General features: G+C 41.3%; 1 protein-coding gene across 1 annotated transcript in view; it reads right to left on the bottom strand.

Moving 5' to 3' along the window:
* Positions 1-2,120, bottom strand: part of CRADD (CASP2 and RIPK1 domain containing adaptor with death domain) — a 194,115-nt gene extending 191,995 nt beyond the window's left edge. Inside the window, exons 1-2 of the mRNA XM_052640268.1 lie at positions 2,000-2,120; positions 419-722 (exon numbers count right to left, since the gene is read on the bottom strand). Of these exons, the coding sequence (XP_052496228.1) occupies positions 419-716 (298 nt within the window). The 5' untranslated portion in view covers positions 717-722; positions 2,000-2,120. The remainder of the gene's footprint in view (positions 1-418; positions 723-1,999) is intronic.
* Between the last annotated feature and the right edge of the window lie 13,063 nt (positions 2,121-15,183).

Below are 15,183 nucleotides of genomic sequence, written 5' to 3'. Positions count from 1 at the left end.
CTTTTCCAGCCAGCCGCTCTGGCACCCCACGAATCAGTTATCAAGAAGCCGAAAGCCTGCTTTCCCATCTACACTTTCTAAATGGCTCCGGATGCCAAGGACTAAGATATGACCTGGCTCTCACATGAGAGCATGCCTCCCAAGTGACCTGCCAACTTTCCCTGGAAGTATTTCTAAATGTATCCTCTGAGTTCCCTCCTCATCCTCTCTATCATGGGCCGTTCCTCCCTCCTTCCCTGCACTTCATAATTCCATCTCCTCATCTGGTCCCTCCAATAGCATGTGCCTTCAGACCAAACGTTTTACCCACTTTCAGGATCCACCAACCTCCACCCAGACTAAAATCTCAACTTCAAATCCAAAGGGCATAGTTCCAACAATTTTGGAGCTGGCCTGGAGTGAACTTTTTGAGGCCTACCTGCAGGCAGTTCAACTACAGCTTCTTCTCTTGCCTTCTCCAGCTTCTCCCTTACCCAAGGGAATTCCTGCAAGGAATCTAGGAATGCATCGAAGGCTTTAGGACCTCTGGAAGGTAGGATATCCAGCAGTAGCATTGTTTTCCGGAGGCCTGTGGCTTGAGCTTTAATTTCTTGAACGTGGCTTTCTGTCAAGATCCCTTCCTGATAAAGATACTGGAGGACTAGCCCCTCCACCAGTACCTCTGCACCCAACTCCAGGCGAAGGGAACGAAGCACTTGCTTGTCTCTAGCCTCCATTTTCCCCTGGTAAGAGACAAAATGGTAACTCAGATCACAGGAAGTCTGATGAGCCCCTAAAGATAGTGTCTTACAGTGCAAGCTCCTTAAGGTCATGGACATCTTTGAAGCCTAGCAAAGCACCAGGCCACAGTGGCTGTTAAGCCAAGTTGAATTAATTTTGAATGGTTCAGAACATGATGAACAGCACTGAACATGAATCATCTTCTGTTTTTCTTTTCCACACAATGGGAACCTAGCTCCATTCCTTGTTCTATAAAGAGATTTGGGGAAAAGTGGATCAGAGACCCTGCTTAAAAAGCAACTTTTATCTAAGGATTACAGAGGAGCATTTCATTCTAAAAAACCTAGGAAGAAATAGTGCTTTTATTTTAACATTGACATCATCAGAGATACCCACCACCGCAGAAACGGTCTAGGTGCACGCGAGTGCCCTTTAGACGGTGTGCTTTTGCAGAACCTGAACAACAATGCGAGTGGAGCCAGAAACCGACAGGTTCCAATAAGTTTAAGGGTCATTTTCCCTAAGAGAAAAGGCCTATACATCACCGCCACCGCCTTCAGGGAAAACATGAAGCTTTCATGCCCTGTCTACGGTATACATCTTCTATCTACAATCACAAGTGCCAGCCCTTGTCTGGAAGAATTTCGAATCTCCATCACAACACTGTCATGGCATGTATGGGACATTTAATGTTGTGGGGTTTTTTCCTTTAAAAGACTAAAAATAAAACAATCCACACGCCACTGAAGGCTTGTTTCCAAGACCACAGCACCAGTGACAATGGCTAGGAGAGTAAGTGGCGGGGAGGGGCCGCGAGGGCGGCAGGTGGGGCCTCGTGACACAGAAAGTACAAGCACCGCGGGCGACCCTAAGAGGCGGCAGGTGAGCAGAGGGGTGTGCACCTTGGCGGCCCCCGCCCTTGTGGAACTTCTTTTCATTCCCTTCCTCACCAGCTGAAGCTCTGTGGTATTAGGAACGGGAAGAACTACGAAAGATTTTCGGGAAACGTGACCCGCTAAAAAAAAGAGGGTGCTGGGAATGACTTGCAGAGCGGACCGAAGGGAGAGCGGACCGAAGGGAGAGCGGACCGAAGGGAGAGCGGACCGAAGGGAGAGCGGCCCTGGTACCCGCCCCCACCGCCACCCCAACCCGGCCGGCTCCGAAATGCCGCGAGGAAGTTAGCGAGCGTGGGAGCCGCACAGGGACCAGGCCGCAGACGCCACGGCGCGGGGTTCTTAAGAAAAGATGGATGGGGGGTTGCCAGTTTCCTGTTACTTACGTCTGCAAACAAGTATCTTAAGGGAAAAAAAAAAAAAAAACTGCAACCGGAATCCAAACTGTCAGGGAACCTGTACCATAAGCACCATCTTTGTTGAAGGCAAAGCACCTCTGAACAGGAAGTCATGACTCCATCTTTATTAAGGGCAAGCACAGGAAGTGCTGTGGTCATCTTTATTGGTGGCCCAGGATGAAGCCTTTTCTGCCATGTTTGCTAGGGGTAAATAAAATAACCACCTGGAGGTGGAAAATAGCATCATTTAGGGGATTATCTAAGGAAAGGAGTAATTGGATAATTGCATTTTAACGCATTATCTCCACCTGGGTCTTGCACTCAATTGACAGATAGTTGGGCCTCAAAAGTCATCTTATCAGGGAGGCCTTCCAGGACCACTGTTATTCAAAGCAGCAGTTTCGACCACCAAACTGTTTAAAATTCCAGTATTCACCTCCTCATCCCCTTAGTTCCAGCTTTGTTTTTGTCTGGAGTATGTGTCATTATCTTACTAAAACTTTTACTTAATCATTTATTCCCCACCCAACATAAGATAATTCCTTTATATCACAGGGGTACTGCCCACAAAGAGTTACAAGTCAGTCAGGATTCAGTTTCAGCAATCAACTAGCTATTCTGGAAAGAAAGGGGTTTGTCATGAGGAATTGGGGACGATTACTGTCATTAGAAGGACTTCCCTGTACCTCAAACAGTAAAGAATCTGCCTGCAATGAAGGAGACCAGGGTTTGATCCCTGGGTCGGGAAAATCCTCTGAAGAAGGGAATGGCAATCCACTCCAGTATTCTTGCCTGGAGAATCCCATGGACAGAGAAGCCTCGCGGTCTACAGTTCGTGGGGTCACAAGTCAGGCACGACTGAGAGACTGTCATTAGAAGGGGCTTCCCTGGTGGCACTGGTGGTAAAGAACTCACCTACCAAATGCAGCAGAGGTAAGAGACAGGTTCCATCCCTGGGTCGGGAAGAGCCCCCAGAGATGGGCATGGCAACCCACTCCAGCATTCTTATTTGGAGAATGCCATGGACAGAGGAGCCTGGCAGGCTAGAGTCCATAGGATTGCAAAGAGTCTGACAGGACTGAAGTGTCTTAGCATGCACAAACGCACACACAATCATCAGAAAGGCTGGAGGGGGTCTTGGCATCTAAGATTGACTCCCTAAACAAGACTGCCAAAACTGGAACGTGAAGTTTACAAGTTAATCACTCCTGTAATGAGAAAGGCAAGAAACCCCCACTCCAGAGTCCTACCCTCTTCTCAACACTGATAGAGCAAATGACTGACCATCAATGGAAATGTAAACCTCCCTCCTCAAAACATTCTAATTTTTGTAACCAGTTTAGAGTATTACTATACCATTTTACTATGCCAGTGACAATACTTTTACATCCAGTGGCAAGTGTTATAATTAGCATTTTACATATGTGAGGACTATGGAATCAAAGTGGTCAAGTGTCTTAACCAAAATTTCACAGCCAGCAAAACCTGAATAGATTTTGAATAGCAAAACCTGAATTAAAAACCATGTCCTTCTGATATTATGCTCTTTCCAGTACACAGTGCACTACACACCCCTGCATGGTGAAAAGTCTACTGTTCTAATGACAACCAAAATATCAGAAGTCATTCTGGTACCACCTCCTACTCTTGATACTCTTGAGTTCCAGGTACCCTCTTTATTCTCCCCTCTTCTTTCACTCTGGAATTGCTGTCCTTTCCTGGGGTGTGTTAACTTTATTCTCTGTGTTCATCCAGTTAAAGTGCAGACCTCTTGTGACAGTGCCAGTAGCTGAGGTTATTGACTTTGTGGGGAGGAAAAAATGTATTTTTTCCAACTCTAAACTTTGATAATTTTCAAACATATAGCAAAGTTGAAAGAAATAAGATCAAAAACACCCATATGAAAATACCTATTTTAAAAACACTTCTTAATGACTCATTGTGTTTGGAAAGGCTGAGATCTCCTAGGAAAGAGAAGGAAACATTGCTGATGACAACCAGAGGAGGTTGGAGGCCAACAAAGGCTTCCATGAGAGCTCACAGAAGAGAACAGAGAGACTGCATGAGAAAAGTTAGTGCAGGAGCCAAGGTACATGGAATCTTTATGGTTAACAGCCTGAGAGGTTGGCTATTAAGGGTCCTACATCCATAGGTGAAACCACTGACCATCAAATTCCCCTTCCAATGGAAAACTGAGGTAAGCATCCATGCTGCCTCCTAAGTGACCAGACTGGCTCTCTGATTAGACTGCTGCTGCTGCTAAATCGCTTCAGTCGTGTCTGACTCTGTGCGACCCCACAGACAGCAGCCCACCAGGCTCCCCCATCCCTGGGATTCTCCAGGCAAGAACACTGGAGTGGGTTGCCATTTCCTTCTCCAGTGCATGAAAGTGAAAAGTTAAAGGGAATTCGTTTAGTCGTGTCCGACTCGTAGCGACCCCATGGACTGCAGCCTACCAGGCTCCTCTGTCCATGGATTTTCCAGGCAAGAGTACTGGAGTAGGGTGCCATTGCCTTCTCCGCTCTGATTAGACTAGCCGGCGGCTGTTATTAGCCTGTTGGAGGACCGCCACACCCAAGCATACAATGATAGTCTAAGCAGCACAGCAAAGGTTCAGCTTCCCTTTTATAAATATCCAAGGCCAGCAGGAATCAAACAGATCAAACACAGATCGGAATCACTATCACAGGTGTTTACTCCTCCATTCCCATCTCGTCCTCCTCTGTAGGCTGAAATTGTGCCCCCACAGAGGATTAAGCACCTGTTAGTGGTAACAAATCTATTTACAGGAAGGACAGCAATTTTCCTTTTTCTTGGTCCTCTACATGCTTGCTTGTGTCAAGATATACCAATTATGAGTTTGCCAGTGAAAGTCAAAAAGAACAAGTATCATATTCTTCTGTCTTTCAGTTTGGGCTTTGGCTTGCAAACTCCAAAACAAAAATCAAAGGAGCTGGATATTTTTGGTTCTTCCTGTTTCATAAATGTGGATATTAAGCCACAGAGAAAAACAAATTCATTTCAAGCACACGTGAAACAGTTACAGAAATAGGTCATGAATTAATTCACAAGGAATTAATTTCCATTTTACAATAAAATTGCAAATTTTAACAAAAGTATATCTTCTTTTGTTGCATTTATAACTTTTTTATAATTGTTTTAATTGTTTAACAATTGTTTATAATTGTTATAACTGTTATAATTGTTATAACATTTATAACTGTTACATTATAAATGTAAGAATATACAATTTTTGTCAGTTATCTCAGTAAAGCTAGAGACAAAAAACAAATCACACACTTCTAACCAACAGAGTATAAAAAGAAAGAAAAAAAAATTGTATAGCAGAAAAACCAGGTATATATCCCCTAACCTAGGTGATCAGGTAAACATCAGAAATGTCTTATTGAAAAGACAAAAACTCTAATTTAAAAATATACATGCATCCTAATATTCATGGAAGCACTATCTACAATAGCCAAGACCTAGAAGCAACCCAACTGTCCCTCAACTGATTAATGGATAAAGAAGACGTAGTATAAATACACACACACACACACACACAAACACACACACACACACACACACACACACACACACACACAATGGAGTACTACTCAGCCATAAAAAAGATAGCAAAGGACTTGCCCATCATCAGGAAGATATGAGGACTTCTGGATGAAATTCTTTTTCTCATTTCTTTATTATTTCCTTGATGTGCAAGTGGAATGCCAGGTAGCCTCCCTTCCCTATACCCCAAAATGATAAAAACAGAATTTGCCAAAGGAAATATTGGTATCTATGTCTGTAACTGAAATTCCTAAAACTACACTTGAAATACACAGCCACACTATCCCCTCTTCCTGTGTAACTCTTAATAAAGGTATTACTCTGTAGATAATATTACCTGAATCATGTGCAATAATTAATTATTCTTTTATTAAATTATGAATTTTAATGATTCCTTCAGTTCTCTGATACCTCATGGTTGGATGGCATCACCAACTCAATGGACATGAGTTTGAGCAAGCTCTGGGAGTTGGTGATGGACAGGGAGGCCTGGAGTGCTGCAGTCCATGGGGTGGCAAAGACTGGGACATGACTTGAGAGACTGAACTGAACTGAACTGAACTGAAATATTGCTTACTGTAAAAATCCTAGGATTGTTCACAAAAACCTAAATTGCACTTTTATGAGAGCCAATGGACTTCCCTGGTGGTTCAATGGTTAAGAATCTCCCTGCCCACCTCCTAGAGTAATGGAAATAAAAACAAAAATAAGTAAATGGGACCTAATTAAACTTAAAATCTTTTGTACAGCAAAGAAAACAATAAACAAGATTAAAAGACAACCTCAGAATGGGAGAAAATAATTGCAAACAAAACAACTGACAAAGGATTAATCTCTGGAATATATAAGCAGCTCACACAGCTCACTATCAGAAAAACAAACAGCTGAATCAAAAAATGGGCAGAAGATCTAAACAGACATTTCTCCAAAGAGACACACAGATAGATGGCCAATATACAATGAGAATATGCTCATCATCACTAATTATTAGAGAAATGCAAATCAAAACTACAATGAGGTATCACCTCACGCCAGTCAGAATGGCCATCATCAAAAAATCTACAAACAATAAATGCTGGAGAGGATGTGGAGAAAAGGGAGCCCTCCTACACTGTTGGTAGGAATATAAACTGATATAGCCATTAGGGAGAACAATATGGAGATTCCTTTAAAAATTAGGAATAAATCTACTACATGCTTAGTCTCTAAATCATGTGCAACTCTTTGAGACCCCATGGACTGTAGCCCACCAGGCTCCTCTGTTCAGGGGGATTCTCCAGGCAAAAATACCGGAGTGGGTTGCCATGCCCTCCTCCAGGGGATCTTCCCAACCCAGGGATCGAACCCAGGTCTCCCACATTGCAGGTGGATTCTCTGCCATGTGAGCCACCAGGGAAATGACCCGGCAATTCCACTTTGGGGCATATACACTGGAGAAAGTCACAATTCTAAAAGACACATGTGCCCCAATGTTCACTGCAGCACTACTTACAATAGCCAGGACATGGAAGCAATCTAGATGCCCATCTACAGAGGAATGGATAAAGAAGGTATGGCGCATACAGACTCAGCCTTAAAAAGGATGAAGAATGAACTGAGTCAGTACCAGTGAGGTAGATGAACCTAGAACCTGTTACATAGAGTGAAGTAAGTCAGAAAGAGAAAAACAAATATTGTATATTAATGCATACATATGGAATCTAGAAAAATGGTATTAATGAACCTATTTTCTTAGAAAAATGGAGACGCAGATTTAGAGAATGGACTTGTGGGCATAGTCAGGGAAGCAGAGATTGAGACCAATAGAGAAAGTAGCATCAACATATATACACTATTGTGTGTAAAATAGATAGCCAATGAGAAGTCGCTGTATAACACAGGGAGCCCAGCCTGCTGCTCTGTGATGACCTAGGGTGTGGGGAGGGGAAGGAGACTCAAGAGGGAGGGGATACAAGTATAATTATAGCTGATTCATGTTGTACAGCAAAAACCAACAGAACATTGTAAAGCAAGAATCTACCAACTGATACAGGAAACGTGGACTTGATCCCTGGTCCAGGAAGATTCCACAGGCTACAAAGCAGCTAAACCATGCTCCACAATGCCACAACTATGGAGCTTGTGTTGTAAAGTCAGCAAACCACAACTGCTGAAACTTCATCCCACAACTACTGAAGCCCACATGCCCAAGAACCTGTGCCCTGCAACAAAGAAGTCACCAAAAGGAGAAGCTCACACACCACAACTAGACCATATCCCCTGCACACAACTAGAAAATGGAAGAAAATGGTGCAGCAACGAAGACCCATGCAGCCAAAAACAAACAAACAAATAAATATAGATATTAAAAAAAAGATCCAAATACATTGTTGTCCAAATTACTGCATATTAATTTCTTATCTCAACAACATTTCTAGATATCTAAAATGTCATGGTACAAGTTTTTATACTGACTGATAGTACTAGGATACTGCAATTTATCAAAATTTGACAGCAATTGGTTTTTACTGAGTATGTGATAAAATCATCTAGGGTATTTAGACTGAAAGAGAGATATGATCTCTTGTTTGTTAGAGCTTAGAGTCTAGGTCAGTTCAGTTCAGTCACTCAGTCGTGTCCGACTCTTTGCGATCCCATGGACTGCAGCATGCCAGGCCTCCCTGTCCATCACCAACTCCCACAGTTTACTCAAACTCATGTCCATTGAGTTGGTGATGCTATCCAACCATTTCATCCTGTATTGTCCCCTTCTCCTCCTGCCTTCAATCCTTCCCAGCATCAGGCTCTTTTCAAATGAGTCTGTTCTTAGCATCAGGTGGCCAAAGTACTGGAGCTTCAGCTTCAGCATCAGTCCTTCCAATGAATATTCAGGACTGATTTCCTTTAGGGTGGACTGGTTGGATCTCCTTGCAGTCCAAGGGACTCTCAAGAGTCTTCTCCAACACCACACTTCAAAAGCATCAATTCTTCAGTGATCAGCTTTCTTTATATTCCAACTCTCACATCCATACATGACTACTGAAAAAACCTTACTAGACAGACCTTTGTTGATAAAGTAATGTCCCTGCTTTTGAATATGCTATCTAGGTTGGTCATAACTTTTCTTCCAAGGAGCAAGCGTCTTTTAATTTCATGGCTGCAGTCACCATCTGCAGTCATTTTGGAGCCCAAAAAAATAAAGTCTGACACTGTTTCCACTGTTTCCAGATCTATTTGCCGTGAAGTGATAAGACTGGATGCCATGATCTTAGTTTTCTGAATGTTGAGCTTTAAGCCAACTTTTTCACTCTCCTCTTTCACTTTCATCAAGAGGCTTTTTAGTTCCTCTTCACTTTCTGCCATAAGGGTGGTGTCATCTGCATATCTGGGGTTATTGATATTTCTCCCGCCAATCTTGATTCCAGCTTGTGCTTCTTCCAGCCCAGCGTTCCTCATGATGTACTCTGCATAGAAGTTAAATAAGCAGGGTGACAATATACAGCCTTGATATACTCCTTTTCCTATTTGGAACCAGTCTGTTGTTCCATGCCCAGTTCTAACTGTTGCTTCCTGACCTGCATATAGGTTTCTCAAGAGGCAGGTCAGGTGCTCTGGTATTCCCATCTCTTAAAGAATTTTCCACACTTTGCTGTGATCCATGCAGTCAAAGGCTCTGGCATAGTCAATAAAGCAGAAATAGATGTTTTTCTGGAACTCTCTTGCTTTTTGATGATTCAACGGATGTTGGCAATTTGATCTCTGGTTCCTCTGCCTTTTCTAAAACAAGCTTGAACATCAGGAAGTTCACGGTTCACGTACTGTTGAAGCCTGGCTTGGAGAATTTTGAGCATTACTTTGCTAGCGTGTGAGATGAGTGCAATTGTGTGGTAGTCTGAGTATTCTTTGGCATTGCCTTTCTTTGGGATTGGAATGAAAACTGACCTTTTTCAGTCCTGTGGCCACTGCTGAGTTTTCCAAATTTGCTGGCATATTGAGTGCAGGACTTTCACAGCATCATCTTTAGGATGTGAAATAGCTCAACTGGAATTCCATCACCTCCATTAGCTTTGTTAGTAGTGATGCTTCCTAAGGCCCACTTGACTTCTCATTCCAGTATGTCTGGCTTTGGGTGAGTGATCACACCATTGTGGTTATCTTGGTCATGAAGATCTTTTTTGTACAGTTCTTCTGTGTATTCTTGCCACCTCTTCTTAACATCTTCTGCTTTTGTTAGGTCCATACCATTTCTGTCCTTTTTGTGCCAATCTTTGTAAGAAATGTTCCCTTGGTATCTCCAATTTTCTTGAAGAGATCTCTAGTCTTTCCCATTCTGTTGTTTTCTTCTATTTCTTTGCATTGATCACTGAGGAAAGCTTTCTTATCTCTTCTTGCTATTCTTTGAAACTCTGCATTCAAATGGGTATATCTTTCTTTTCTCCTTTCCCTTTAGTTTCTCTTCTTTTCTCAGCTGTTTGTAAGGCCTCCTCAGACAATCATTTTGCCTTTTTGCATTTCTTTTTCTTGGGGATGGTCTTGATCCCTGCCTCCTATACGATGTCATGAATGTCCATAGTTCTTCAGGCACTCTGTCTATCAGATCTAATCCTTTGAATCTATTTGTCACTTCCATTGTATAATTGTAAGTGATTTGATTTAGGTCATACCTGAATGTTCTAGTGGTTTTCCCTACTTGCTTCAATTTAAGTCTGAATTTGGCAATAAGGAGTTCATGATCTGAGCCACAGCCTGCTCCTGGTCTTGTTTAGAGTCTAGAGAAGGAAACAAACATAAACAGGGAAACAAATAAAAATAATTATAAATTGTTGTAAGTGCAATAAAGGAAGAGTGCTTTGATAAGAAAAAACAGGCCGGGGGCCAGAGGAGGGATGCTGATTTCAATAGACTCTTCAGAGAAAGCCTCTTTGAGGAGGTGACCTCTCTTACTTTGCTTTCAAGAAAAAAACTCACAGTACTTATAAAACTGTGCTATAGACATTTAAAAGATAGATAAGAAACCAGTTAAGAATTTAAGATATTAACATATCTAAAGATATTAGGACTTGCTAAAATAAGTTCTTAGTTTCCTGGCATTTACAATAAAATAGAGAGCCTTTTGTGTTGTATATTTCCCATCCCCAGAAGAAAGAAAACATGCTAAGTTATCTAAAGAAACTAATATGTCTGTGACACTGGTGTCAAGTAGGAATTTATCATATGATTCTTTATATAAGGAACATCAGATAAACTAATAAACTGTTATTTTCCTGTGTTGTTTTGTAGAAGACCCCAAAATTTTCTTCAAGTATACATTATTGGTATTGACTCAATATAAAGCCCAAGATAATACAGTCTAGGTACTGACTTTCTGGTGATGTAACCAAATGCAGTGACTATAAGAGACTAGTACAAGGATCCCGCTTAGGCTTTCTTAAGTACTATCTGGGGCTTCCCTGGTAGCTCAGCTGGTGAAGAATCCACTTGCAATTCAGAAGACCTGGGTTTGATCCCTGAGTTGGGAAGATCCCCTGGAGGAGGGCATGGCAACCCACTCCAGTATTCTTGCCTGGGGAATCCCATGGACAGAGGAGCCTGGTGGGCTACAGTCTGCGGGGTTGCAGAGTCGAACATGACTGAGCAACCAACACTTTCACACTTTCTTTCACTTTTCAAGTACTAGCTAATGACAGAACCTAAGTACTCTACATGGCAAGATTTAATAGGTGAATTTTCTCTCTGCTGGATATCTACAGGGATGACATCATATATCATTGATTGAAGAGAAATCCATACACTTCAGATAGCAAACATAAAAGGATTTTCAACATTTTGTAATGAACAATTTAGTAGCTAACCTTCCATTCTTGTTCAAGCAAGGTGACATAGAAGCAAGCTATGCTGTTGTCAGGGAAAAGGGTCAAAATGTTTCTCAATGAACAACAACAAAAGAACATTTGAAGCCATTTAAGCATATAGCCAAGTATTTGGCTGAGACCACAAAATATGATATCATAAAGCACAAAGGAATTATTTTGACCCTCTCCAAGACCCTAAGTATTTCTACTGCCAACTGGCCACAGTGACCACCAAAAGAGGTCACATGGACTTTGTACTGAGAATTACTTTCTGGGCAGAACTACATCATCAGGAGTCTGCCAGGATGCTTTATCATTAATGTACCATGTAGTTGAATGAATTAAGCTTTTATCTGGATTTATTTAATAAAGCCCATTTAGAGATTAGACAATAACTGCCAAATATAATGATTGTTTCAGCATAATTGATGCCAGGCTGTTTTTCCTGATAACACTCCTCCAAAAGGTTCAGCTGCATCTTAATAAAGCAAATATAACCATTAGTCAGAATAATACAACCACAGTTCAGAAGAGGGTACTTCCCTTCTTCCCCATCTATACTGATAAGTGGGCCTGCATCCACTCCATCCACTAGCTACACAGGAAGTATAGAATTCTGGACAAACTAGAACTGTTCTTTAGGAAAACTGTTGGTTTCATAGGGAAAAGAGATGAGCCGTTACAAATGCTGATGGATTCCTGCTGTCTCTTCTCCGCAGATAATGAGAATATAAATGCTGGGTTGCATGGAGTACCAGTCAACTAACTACAAGTATGAGATGGGCTGAAACAAGCTTCTCTCTACCCAGGGACACTCTCCCATTGACCAGCCAAGTAGAAGGGAGGGGAGAAGATAAAATGAATTATGGACTGTGACCTACCTCACCAAATTCTTTTGGCCCACAAAGATTTCTCCTAATGGCCTAAGAACATCAGATACGCAAAAAGGAAAGGAAACGCACTGTTCTTAACCACTTTGGGGTGGTTTATTCTGAGTGACAGTTTTAGACTGTCTTCTCCTAGAGACAGAGAATGAATTTTCCATTTTTGTGGTCTCTCCTCAACTCCTCAAGTACTGTATATAGTATGTGCTCAGTAAATAAGTTTGACCAACAACATGACTGTTTTGTTGGTTTCACTTTACACATAGAACGTAATATGGTACCTTGCAGTAGGCGCTCAGAAATATGGGTCAGATGGATGCAAAGACCAATGTATTACAACCACACTTCTTTTTGGTCTTCATTTGTGTACACTAAAGAATGTAAAGCTAAAATGGATTAAAGACCTAAATGCAAGGGTGGATACTATAAAACTCTTCAAGGAAAACACAGGCAGAACACTCTTTGACATAAAGCCCAGCAAGGTCTTTTTCAATCTACTTCCTAGAGTAATGAAAATAAAAACAAAAATAAATGAATGGGATTTTATTAAAGTTAACAGCTTTTTGTACAGCATAGGAAACCACAAACAAAAATGAAAAGACAACCCTCAGAATGACAGAAAATATTTGCAAATGAAGCAACTGACAAGGAATTACTCTCCAAAATATACAAACAGCTCATGCAGCTCAATATCAAAACCACAAACAACACAATCAAAAAATGGGCAGAAGATTTAAATAGACATTTCTCCAAAGAAGACATACAGATGGCCAAAAAAGCACATGAAAGGATGCTCAGCATCACTCATTATCCGAGAAATGAACATCAAAACTGCAATGAGATAACACCTCACACCGGTGAGAATGACCATCAACAAATCTCCAAGCAACAAATGCTTGAGAGGGTGTGGAGAAAAGGGAACCCTCCTATACTGTTGGTGGGAATGTAAAGAGGTACAGCAACTAGGGGGAACAGTGTGGAGGTTCCTTAAAAAACTAAAAATAGAGCTACCAGCAATCCCACTCCTGGGCATATATCCAGAGAAAACCATAATTCAAAAAGATACACACACCTCAGTGTTCACTTCAACTCTACTTACAACAGCCAGGACATCAGAAGCAACCTAAATGTTTGATGACAGAGGACTAGATAAAGAAGAAGTGGTACATATATACAATGGAATATTACTCAGCCATAATAAAGAAGGAAAAATGCCAATTATAGCTATGTGGGTGAACCTAGAGATGGTCATACTGAGTGAAAAAAGTCAGGCAGAGAAAGACAAATGCCACATGATACTCCTTATATGTGGAATCTAAAAAAAGAGCACAAATGAACTTATCTACAAAGCAGAAATAGAGTTACAGATGTAGCAAACAGATTTACAGTTACTGAGGGGTAAGGGGGAAGGGATAAATTGGAAGACTGGAATTGACATATACACATTATTATATATAAAACAGATGACTAATAAGGACCCACTGTAGAACACAGAGAACTCTACTCAATACCATGTAATGGCCTATACAGGAAAAGAATCTAAAAACAGAGTGGATGTATGTGTATGTGTAACTGATTTACTTTTCTGTATACCTGAAACTAACACAACATTATAAATCAACTACACACCAACAAAACAATTTTTTAAAGAATGTAAGAAAATAAAGAATTCCTATTAATAAACTTTTATGTAGCAAATTCTATAAGGGTTATATGTTATTACTGTAAGATTTTATTATGAGTCATAGTGCCTGAAACTTTAAGAATGCTCCTAGAATTTTTTCTCTTTTCTAACTGTACTTTTTTCCCTAAGTGCTCTCAACCAACCCACTCCACTAAATATTATCTAAAGGTAAAAATATCTCCCAAATAGTTAGCTCTGTCCTCATGTATCCAGCTGTCTACTTGACATCTCCACTTAGAGGTCAATAGGCAACTCAAATTTAATCTTTCTAAATCATATTTGTTGTCATATTTCCAATGTCTACAAGAGAATCAGACTCATGCAGGTGCTTAATAAATAGTTCTTGAATAAACAAGTCAATGAATCAGTTAGCTAATTAGCCTTCAGTTCAGTTCAGTTCATTTCAGTCATTCAGTCGTGTCCAACTCTTTGTGACCCCATGAATCCCAGCCCGCCAGGCCTCCCTGTCCATCACCAACTCCCAGAGTTCACTCAGACTCTTGTCCATCGAGTCAGTGATGCCATCCAGCCATCTCATCCTCTGTCGTCCCCTTCTCCTCCTGCCCCCAATCCCTCCCAGCATCAGGGTCTTTTCCAATGAGTCAGCTCTTCACATGAGGTGGCCAAAGTACTGGAGCTTCAGCTTTAGCATCATTCCTTCCCAAGAAATCCCAGGGCTGATCTCCTTCAGAATGGACTGGTTGGATCTCCTTGCAGTCCAAGGGATTCTCAAGAGTCTTCTCCAACACCACAGTTCAAAAGCATCAATTCTTCGGCACTCAGCTTTCTTCACAGTCCAACTCTCACATCCATACATGACCACAGGAAAAATCATAGCCTTGACTAGACGGACCTTTCTTAGCAAAGTAATGTCTCTGCTTTTCAACATGCTATCTAGGTTGGTCATAACTTTTCTTCCAAAGCGTCTTTTAATTTCATGGCTGCAGTCACCATCTGCAGTCATTTTGGAGCCCCCCAAAATAAAGTCTGACACTGTTTCCACTGTTTCCCCATCTATTTCCCATGAAGTGATGGGACCAGATGCCATGATCTTTGTTTTCTGAATGTTGAGCATTAAGCCAACTTTTTCACTCTCCACTTTCACTTTCATCAAGAGGCTTTTCAGTTCCTCTTCACTTTCTGCCATAAGGGTGGTGTCATCTGCATAGCTGAGGTTATTGATATTTCTCCCGCCAATCTTGA

Source organism: Budorcas taxicolor, chromosome 5 (genome assembly GCF_023091745.1).
Source record: "Budorcas taxicolor isolate Tak-1 chromosome 5, Takin1.1, whole genome shotgun sequence".
Lineage (NCBI taxonomy): Eukaryota > Metazoa > Chordata > Mammalia > Artiodactyla > Bovidae > Budorcas > Budorcas taxicolor.
This window is presented reverse-complemented; position numbering and strand designations above follow the sequence as displayed.